Raw genomic sequence first — 11,099 nt, 5'->3', positions numbered from 1 at the left:
TCACTATTACTGTTGCTCATACCACAGATTCTCAAAAAAAAAAAAAATTGATATATATATATATATATATATATATATATATATATATATATATATATATATATATATATATATATATATATATATATATTCAAAATAATTATTTTATTATTATTTGAAAAATAATTTAAATTAATTTAAATGTAATTAAATTAAAAAAAAGTTTGCATGATATATAAACTTACTCAACCTGTGAAATAAAATATACTTTCAATATTTCTGGATGACACTGCAAATAACACTATTTTTTTTTTTTGTTGATATTTTTGATATTTTTGCTCCATTATGCTTTTTAAAACACCCTGTTTTATCTGAATAATGTTTCCAATTTCAGATGAAAATGGTTTGTGAATGTCGCTGTTTTTCAAAATCTGGCATGTATTCAGTTGCATTGAATGCTGTTGGTTTATTTCTGCTTGCGATGCGTGCACTTTCTCTCTCTGTTTCAGGAAGCAAACGTGAAGCTGTTGCTAAAGAAGAAAGAAAGTGTCTTTGAAGAAACTTGAGACTCAAACTCAAGCTGAGAAACATTTCCAAAAAGTTCAGCGAGTGTTAAAGCGCTGCTCTTCTTCATCTTTCTCCTTCTGTGTGCCGCATTAAGAGCATCACATGATAATACAAGAAAGAGACACGCTCGTTCCGCTCTTATACTCAGTTTAACTGTCCCAATTGAGAACAGAGGTAGGCTGGGAAACTCCACTCACTGACAGTCTGCAGGCATAAGGTCAAAGGTCACGACCTCACGTCCTCCATTCACCCCAAACAGATCCCAGGGAAATATGCAAACATTTATTGCTCAACGCCAAAATTATGCCGTTATATAAAATATTAAGTAATATTATATGGACTGTTAATTATAGAAAATTGTTTCCACAGTAAGTAAAAAAAAAGACAACAACAAATAAATAAGATAAAAAAGGAGTTTATATCTCATAATTAAGATTTATTTATTTATTATTTGAAATTCTGACTTTATATATAATCTCATGGTTCTGAGAAAAAAAAAAAAAATATATATATATATATATATATATATATATAAAAAGATAAAATGCCACAATTATTATTTATTTATTTATTTATTTACTTCTTTAAAAAATAATTGAATTGTGAGACATAAACTCAGAATTCTGAATTAAAAAGTCTGGATTGAAAAAAAAAACATTTAAATGTCTAATTTATCAATTTAAAGTGACACTTTTAAGACAAGCATTTTTTAGTATCATTGAGAAAATATGATACTTTTTTATTAATAATTATATATATATTGTGAATGTTAGGTAAAAATTGTATGTCCTGAATGCACTGTAAATTGGATTACTAAATGCATTAATTTAATTTAATTTAATTTAATTTAATTTAATTTAATTTAATTTAATTTAATTTAATTTAATTTAATTTAATTTAATTTAATTTAATCTGTTAGTTTTCAATATATATGTAATTTTCAATTACTATTTCAGGTTTAGTTTGAGTTATTTTAGTATACAGGTTAACCTAAATGAGGGCTGAGAGTTAATGATGTTAACGTTTGGTTGAGTTGAACCAGTTTAACCCTGACAAAGACTCGCTCAGAAGTGAAGCAAGTGCAAATCTGATTTACAATCTGAAAGTGAAAGCATCAGTCTCGTTGTAATCATGTAATGATCAGAGGCTTCTCTTCTCCTCAGGATGACTGTATGACACTGAGGACGATGGCTTGAATGTATAAAACACCTCACTGTGCTCTTCTGCATGCTTCTGGTGATAGTGTTCAATGCTGTGAATGTCTCAGAGGAATCACATCTAACTGTGACAGAAGCTTCTGAACTACAGACACACACCTCAATCATCTGTAGGACGCAGTGCCACCTCATGCCTGCTTCTGGAAATGACCTGTAATAAGATGCACAGAGCAGTGTGTTTACATGCTTCATGATCTTTACATCTTCCAGTAATACTTGTTTTATTACAGAGTCATACATCTTTTCATCTGACTCAATACTTCATATTTTATTTTACTTAATCCGATTCTTAAGCTTTGGTTCAAGTTTTTGTGCAATATAGTTTTTAGTATAAACAATAATTTGCATTGCCTTCTGGGGGTCCAGGGCCAGAGTTATTAAATAGTTAACTAAAATAAATAAAAATAAAACTTAAAAAAAAAATTGTCGCTTGAAATAAAATAAACTTTAACTGAAAAGAAATCTCCATTTTTATTTAGTTTATCTAAAATAAATAAAACTACAAGTGAAATTATATATATATATCACTAGGAGAACATTTACACAATCTTTTTAATCATGTATACTTCAAAAAAAAATTAATTTCTTTAATGTTCTTCAAATTTTAAACCGTTTGAACTGGTTTTTGCTCTTTATTCAAATTCTATAGTCTTTAAAGCTCTATTGATAACTGTTAAAACACCATTTAACATAATACATAATAAAAAAAATAAAAAAATATTCTTGCAAACAAAGACATTAAAAGTTGTCGAGATCAAGATTAACTCTAAACTGAAGAACTAAATAAATCATTGTAAAAAGCCCTCTAAATTTAGAGTTTGACCCTGATGTCCATATCACATAACTTTGAGAAGATATGCTTATAAAATGATGAAAACCATCTGCTAAGTGTTTTCTTCTTACCTTTTTTATGAATCTGTTTGGTGGCACTTGCCAATCTCATGATCTCCTGTTGACTTTCAGGATGAGACGAACGAGTCAGAGCATCATCTCTGTGTTTGAGAGACCAGATGTCTGTGATGATCAGGAGCAATCCTTTCATCAGCTTTTCTGGAGCTAGTCTGAAACATCATCTTTAAGATCCCATTCTGTTTCGATTGTTCTGAGAAATTAATGATTAATCCTGATTCAGAATCATATACAGTCACTGGGATTAAGTATCATTTTTATCAGTAAGACTTTTTAAAATGAAATAAAAGGATGCATTCAATTTATCAAAAGTGACAGTAATGACATTTATAATGTTACAAAAGATTTATATTTCAAAAAATGTTGTTTTTTGAACTTTCTATTCATGTGTGAATCCCGAAAAATAAAATGTATCACAGTTTCCACAGAAATATTAAAGGTTTTCAACATTGATAATAATAAATAATGTTCCCTGAGCAGCAAATCTTCATATTAGAAAGATTTCTGAAGGCTTTCTTTGTTGTTGTTGAAAGAAGTCTCCTCATCGCTGCGTTTATTTGATCAAAAATACAGTACAAATTATGCAATTTTATTGCAATTTAAAACTACCGTTTTCTGTGTGAATCTGTGTTAAAGTTTAATGTATTTCTGTGATGCTCCGCTGTATTTTCAGCATCATTCCTCCAGTCTTCAGTGTCACATGATCTTCAGAAATCATGAAAATATGATGATTTACTGCTCAAGACACATTTCTGATTATCATCAATGTTGAAAGCACTTAGTATTTCTGTGGAATTTCTGTGATGCATTTTATTTTTCAAGATTCACAGATGAATAGAAAGTTCAAAAGAACAGCATTTATTTGAAATATATATTTTTTGCAACATTATAAATGTCTGTAGTCTGTACTAGCACTTTTGATCAATTTAATGCATTCTTTTTGGATTAAAATATTATCTTTAATTAAACAGTAGTTTGTTTGTTTATTAACTAGACAAGACAAAAGGTAATAAACAAACCAAAACACGTCTTCACTGAATAAAAAAAAAAAAAAAAAAAAAAAAAACCCTGCAAGGTTAAAAATCAACTAATAACTACATGTGCTCACAGTGACCTCTAGTGGCCAGAGTGGTGAATTTTTTTTGTGCCAAAATTGAGCAGCAGTTATGTTAAAATATATTTTTTTCTTAAGTCTAAAGAAATACCTGAGATTTTGAGTTATTGAATTATTAATTAATAATTTATATTGATTATTATTATATCAGGACAGTTGTATGACACTTAAATTTGAGATTTTATGTCACCCAAAACATCTAAATGAATTTTTAATTCTATTCATCAAGCATTCAAGAAGTCAGTGTATTTAATTCTTTGTAAAAAAAATTGGTTCCGGTTTATTTTACAGTGTCCTTTTTACATAAATAAGTATGTCACACATATTTCTCAGCAAGCTCCGAAAGCGTTACCTTGTGCTTTTTTCTCTCCTCTAAAATAATGGAAATTATATAAAGCATTAATCTATAATACATTAAATGATTATTTAAGAGAGATTCTTATTTAAATAAATATTACAGGAATGATCCCGTGCCGGAAACCTCGCGGAAACTGAGCTGTCACTCAAACCTCGCGAGACTTGAATGCGGTTGGCGGCTGAGGGCCCGTCTCTTCTGTACAGGGAAGCTTGCTTCTGACATTTGAATGAAAAACATCGTCACAGAAGCGCAAAACGATGGCTTCGGCTCTGGAGCAGTTCGTGAATAACGTGCGGCAACTCTCCGCTCAAGGTACACTCTTTTACACGCTTCTCCAACATTCAGACTAACGAAAACACGAGCTAACTAGCTGAATGCTAAAAGCCGTTAGCGCGATAGCATGCTAGTTGTTTATATTTCAGACAGCGGCACATGGCAGTCGTTTGTCCTAATCTATTCATCCAATCAGAAATAAAAAATAAATACGTTGCAGAATAATAACACGGCTTCTAACTGCTTTTAATTCCAGCGTAATGTTAATGACTAACTTAGACTGGTCAAGTTAGCGGAGTCATTTATAAAAATGGTATAAAATACCATAATAACAATATCACTCTGAGTCATGTAGAGCCAATCTGCAAGAAGAAGGACAGATTATCGTCATCCAAAACTAAATATGAGATCTTAATGGCATGTCTATTTATACTAAACTGATGAAAAATCATGTTTTCATTGATATTTCTGTGTTTTCAGGTCAGATGACTCAACTGTGTGAGCTGATCAATAAAAGTGGAGAGCTTCTGGCCAAGAATCTGTCCCATCTGGACACTGTTCTGGGAGCGCTGGACATCCAGGAACATTCCCTCGGGGTTTTAGCCGTTCTGTACGTCTCCGATTCGTTGAATCCTATTCGATCAAGGGTATTTTCTGATGCTTCTTTTAATTGTATTGCAGGTTTGTGAAGTTCTCCATGCCGAACATCCCTGACTTCGAGACCCTGTTTTCCCAAGTCCAGCTCTTCATAAGCACCTGCAATGGAGAACACATCCGATACGCCACAGACACATGTGTGGAAGCACGTCAGCAGTTTTAAACATCATTTCCATCGTACTAGTACTAATATTTTCTGTGTTTTCCTCCTACAGTTGCTGGTCTGTGCCACCAGATGACAAACGCTCTTGTAGAAAGAAAACAGGCAGGTATTCCTTGATCGTTTTAGAGGTTTTATCTATAAACTGATATTAAGTTGTCTTCTGTTTCGCAGCCCTTACGTGGAATAAGTATACTTAAACAGGCCATAGACAAGATGCAGATGAACACAAACCAGCTGACCTCGGTGCATGCAGACCTGTGTCAGGTGAGTCTCAGAACAGCTGGAGAATGTCATTACAGATTCACTGAGTTGTTATTTGTCATTAAAAGTTGCAAGTAAAGGAATCGTTCACCTAAAATACTGATGTAGATGAGTTTGTTTCTTCATCAGGTTTGTAGAAATGTAGCACTGCATCAGTGTCTCATCAATGGATGCTCTGCAGTGAATGGGTGCCGTCAGAATGAGAGTCTGATAAATATATCCCAATAATCCACAGCACTCCAGTCCATCAGTGAACATCTGGAGAAGACACAAGATGAAACAAATCCAGCATTAACAGTTTTAGGACTGTTTAAACGCTGCTTGATCTGTGCAGATTTCTCTCCTGATTCAGACCAGAACACTTTTTCACTGGAGGAAGTGTTATTCTGGATTATAGACTCTATGTGTTTGAGTTAAAATCATCTTAATGGTGGATGTGTTTCAGGTTTTGTCTTCTCCAGATGTTCACTGATGGACTGGAGTGCTGTGGATTATTGGGATGTTTTTATCAGACTCTCATTCTGACGGCACCCATTCACTGCAGAGCAACTACATGGAATACACAGTCATATATAACACTGTATCAACTGAAAATAATCAGATTTTTTTTTTTTCTAATAATTGTATTTTTATTAATGTATTAAAAAAAAATGTAGGCTTGTACAAAAACCATTTGACCAGTGAAGATCAGAGATGTGATGAATCTCAGAGGGTTAAACCGTCCTGGTGTTTATTGTGTAACTAATGATTTGGCTCTTTGTGTACAGTTATGTCTATTAGCGAAGTGCTTCAAACCCGCAGTCCCGTTCCTGGAGCTAGACATGATGGATATCTGCAAGGAGAACGGAGCGTACGACGCAAAGCACTTTCTGTGTTTTTACTATTACGGAGGCATGATCTACACGGGGCTGAAGAACTTTGAACGGGCGCTGTACTTCTTTGAACAGGTATTTATTTTTATGTGTAGAGTATAATTCTGCCTCTGTTATTGCTCGGACAATATAGCGAAAATCTTTATAGATGTTGGCCTTTTGGTGATATTCAACATCTGTTCAAAATTCTGCTTTATTTTTACATTTTTCATTATTTAAATCATTGTTATGCCATTTTTAAAGTCCAACCTTATGGCAAAATCAAAAGCACATCAAATATGAAATATGAAATATGAAAGTGTTTCTTTTTATGATACTTAATATCATTATTTGTTCTGAAATGGTTTAAAAGTGTTTTTTTTTTTTTTTTTTTTGGTGGTTGTTACTTTTTTTTTTTTTTTTTAGTATCTTTTATCTAAACATCAGTTAAATCTCAGTATGTTAAAACATGTTTAATACAAATAGTAAAAAAAACTTTTTATTTGGGCATTAAAAATACACATTAATAAACAATAGTATTTACCTACACCCTAAAACATTTGATGCGGATTTGCGTAAATCTCATTAAACGATGGCACTAATGAATCATAATCAATTGAAATTTAATGAAAAATAATGAGCACATCAAAATCATTATGAATATATTGTACACACGCAGCATATTTTCCATTTTCAGGTCTAATTTGATAATGTGTGTCTGTTCTCAGGCTATAACCACTCCAGCGATGGCTGTCAGTCACATCATGTTAGAATCATACAAGAAGTACATCCTGGTCTCCCTCATCCTTCACGGCAAAGTACAGCCGCTCCCCAAATACACATCCCAGATCGTGGGCCGCTTCATCAAGGTGAGTGTCTCTGGCTCTGGATTGGCTGTAAAGACCTCGTGAGCTCATCGTGTTTTCTCTGTGTGTGTCTGTGACGTAAAGCCCCTCAGTAATGCCTACCACGAGCTGGCTCAGGTCTACGCCAGCAACAACCCGTCTGAGCTGCGCGCTGTGGTCAACAGACACGGCGAGACGTTCACACGAGACAACAACAGCGGCCTGGTCAAACAGTGCCTGTCCTCGCTCTACAAGAAGAACATCCAGAGGCTCACCAAGGTCTGAACACACACTGATCAGATGCAATGTGTTGTTAGTTATTCAGTGCAAATGAATCAATTCATGCTGTGGAACGACCCCCCAAAGGATCGTCTGAACTCATTATTGTGTTAAATGAGAAAAGCATTGAAGCGAAAATACAAAATTTGGTAGATTTAGCATTGATTCAACAAGTTTTAAAGCTACTGTGTGGCCATAACATTGTTTTCAAAAGCACATCTCTTGTAACAAATAATGCGGAGATTAATGGCTTTGAAAACATTTTTTTACATTCAAAATATATTGAAATCTGAAACTAAAACCAGTCCTTATGAGTGAATCATTCATTCAACTGATTCATTCATTCAACCGATTCATTTGAATGGCTGATTCATTCATTCAACTGATTCATTCAGACGGCTGATTCATTCAGAAACATAGCAAATGACTCCATTTATGAATGAGACTCACTCGATTTGATAAAAAAAACACTGATTCATGTCTTAATTCATAAGATTCATAGTATTAGTGAATCATTCATTTAGATGGCTGATTCGTTCATTCAACTGATTCATTTAGAAAGAAAGCAGATGATTCCATTTATGAAGGAGACTCACTTGATTTGACTTTTTTTTTAAAACACTGATTCATTCAGTAACGAATCACTCACAACAGTTCTGCTGTGGCTTTTTTTGATTGCAACTTTTTTCATTTTGAGCAAAATAGATAATATTGTGTGTAAAATGTTACAGAAATTGATCTGTTACAGTATATAGAATCAGAAATGCCAGTAGGAGTCACCAGTCTTAATGAGTGAATCAATCATTCAACTGATTCATTATAATGGCTGATTCATTCATTCAACTGATTCATTCAAATGGCTGAATCATTCATTCAACTGATTCATTCAGAAAGGAAGCAAATGACTCTGAAAAATGTAAGGCACAGATTCTCATAGGCTGCTTCATGCAGTCGATGAGAAACTGCATCAATATTTTTTCATAAATAAATACACCAAGTGTTACATGGACAGTCCTTAGTTTTTGTTGAGTTCGACTAGACCCAAGCGGGAATCTCTGTTCTTGTGATCGACAGACGTTCTTGACGTTATCTTTACAAGACATGGCGAGTCGAGTTCAGCTCTCCGGCGCTCAAGAAGCAGAGAAATACGTCCTACACATGGTACGAACTCAGCCTCGTCCTGCGAATCACCAGATGCTTCTTATTTATTCACCATGCACGGTTAGTTAACGCTGGAATCTGTGCTCTTTCGTCTCCAGATCGAGGATGGAGAGATCTATGCGAGTATTAACCAGAAAGATGGCATGGTGTGTTTTCATGACAACCCTGAGAAATACAACAACCCTGCGATGCTCCACAGAATCGACCAAGAGGTTTGTGACCATCAAACCGTGCTTTCTTCATTCACTGCTAATGTACGAGAGAGCAGCATGCAGTTTATATTCACAGCCTCGTTATGTCTCTTATTAATCACCATTTCATTCAAGAGAATTATTAATAACATACATGGCAAACATAAATATATTATAAAATGCAAAAAACAAATAATACTCTGAAGATTAGGAAAGTAACGGTGGACGAAAAAAAAAATTATATTTTCATTTATTTTATTTATTATAATGTTATATAATTATAAAATATATAAAACACTTATAAATACAGTAATGTGAAATATTATTACATTTTAAAATAACTATAATATAAAACAATTGTAATATTTTATAAATGCAGTAAAAACTAATATTAAAATATTACAATATAAAAATGTTTTCTATTGATATATTTCTGTTTAAATTTATTGTATTATAAAAATAAGTAATTATACAATATATAAAATATTATTATTCATACAGTAAAACAGTAATGTTGCCAAATAATATTACAATTTTAAATAACTCTTCTTTTTTATTATAAAATAAAATAATTTTAATATTTTAAATACGGTTAAAACAGTAATATGAGATTATTACAATATAAAAAACATTTATTGTAATTTTACTATTAGTTATATAATTATACTATTATAAATACAGTAATGTGAAATATTACACTTTAAAATAACTTATTTTTACTGTAATATAACACTATTGTTATACATTAATACAGTAAAAACTGAAATGTGAGATTATTATATAAAAATGTTTTCTATTGCTGTTTCTCTTTTCATTTCTTATAAGAATAATGTTATATAATTACACAATATATAAATATTATACATACAGTAAAAACAGTAATGATGTGAAATGTTAGTACAATTTAAAATAACTTATTTTTATTATAATATAAAACAATTGTCATATTATAAATACTGTAACAATTATAAAATTAGATTATTACAATATAAAAAATACTGATAATTCTGTTTTCATTTATAATATAAAATAATGTTATAATTATACAACATATAACATGTTATTATAAATTCAGTAAAACAGTAATGTTGTCAAATAGTATTACAATTTAAAATAACTTTTCTTTTTTATTATAATATAAAACAATTGTCATATATATTATAAACACAATAAAAACTGTAATATGAGATTACAATATAAAATGTTTCCTGTTGCTATGTTTGTATTTTCATGTATTATAATATATAATAAAATACTAATATAAAAACAGTAATGTGAAATATTATTACAATTAAAAATAACCTTCATTTTCTATTTTATAGTGTTTATATATATATATATATGTATTCTAAATTAGCTGAAAATGTTTGGTGTTTAAAATCTACTTGAACACATGTAATACACTGCATGTTTTAGTCTTAGCGATTCTGCACTACCTTAAATGTGATATAATGTTTATGCACGACTGCGTTTTGACTCTCTATAAGTTAATGTAAGGTTTTTGAGTCTGATGTCTTCGGCTCTGATGCAGATGCTGAAATGTATAGAGTTGGATGAAAAACTTAAGTCCATGGATCAAGAAATCACCGTAAACCCCCAGTTTGTGCAGAAGGTACTAGTTTAAACCAGCATGAGACCCAAGTATAGACTCATAAGTGTGATCTCTATATAACCAGGCTCTGTGTTTGTGTTTCAGAGTATGGGGATGCAGGAGGATGACGTCGGCAGCAAGACGTCGAGCTACTCTTGAGTCCTCCGTGCGGATCGCTGCTTCACTCACGTCCCCTTCCTCTTCCTCATCACAAACCCTTCATGAGAGCAACATCAGTTTGGATACGGACTGTATCAGAGGAAGACATAAATGTGTGGAATTACTATTTTTTCTGGTTCTGTCACTGCACAAGAACTAATTTTGTCAGTGTTTATTTATCAGTGCTTGGTTGATGTGCCACTGCATCATTTCTGTTCATACAAATAAAGAGACCGGACTCCTTTGTTCAAAAGAGTTGTTGAGATTATATTTGCATGCTTGTCTTTATTGCAACACATGAAGAAACCACCTTAAAATCTTAAAAAACACACAAACTATTTACTTCTGAAATAATTATCCATTCATTTGTTTATTGATCTTATAATATTGTACATTCACTTGTCTACCACATAAGGTCATAATATATTGTCTTATTAAATTTCAATCTTGTATTTTTTTAGAAATGATTAATTGATGTCTTAAAGCAAAATTGAAGTTTTTCATTTATTTATGGGCCTAAGATG

At 31.9% G+C, this 11,099-nt stretch overlaps 1 protein-coding gene across 1 annotated transcript; it reads left to right on the top strand.

Moving 5' to 3' along the window:
* Positions 1–4,258: 4,258 nt before the first annotated feature.
* LOC128025724 (COP9 signalosome complex subunit 3) lies at positions 4,259–10,843 on the top strand. Its single transcript, XM_052612257.1, has 12 exons — positions 4,259–4,456; positions 4,898–5,027; positions 5,099–5,211; positions 5,290–5,339; positions 5,409–5,501; positions 6,266–6,445; positions 7,078–7,218; positions 7,300–7,473; positions 8,548–8,634; positions 8,733–8,846; positions 10,357–10,437; positions 10,522–10,843. Exons 1-12 carry the CDS (start codon positions 4,402–4,404, stop codon positions 10,573–10,575), a joined length of 1,272 nt encoding a protein of 423 aa, XP_052468217.1. The 5' UTR covers positions 4,259–4,401; the 3' UTR covers positions 10,576–10,843.
* Positions 10,844–11,099: the final 256 nt, after the last annotated feature.

The sequence above is a fragment of the Carassius gibelio genome, chromosome A12 (assembly GCF_023724105.1).
Source record: "Carassius gibelio isolate Cgi1373 ecotype wild population from Czech Republic chromosome A12, carGib1.2-hapl.c, whole genome shotgun sequence".
NCBI classification, from domain to species: domain Eukaryota; kingdom Metazoa; phylum Chordata; class Actinopteri; order Cypriniformes; family Cyprinidae; genus Carassius; species Carassius gibelio.
Note: the sequence above shows the minus strand (reverse complement) of the source record. Positions and strands in the feature narration are given on the sequence as shown.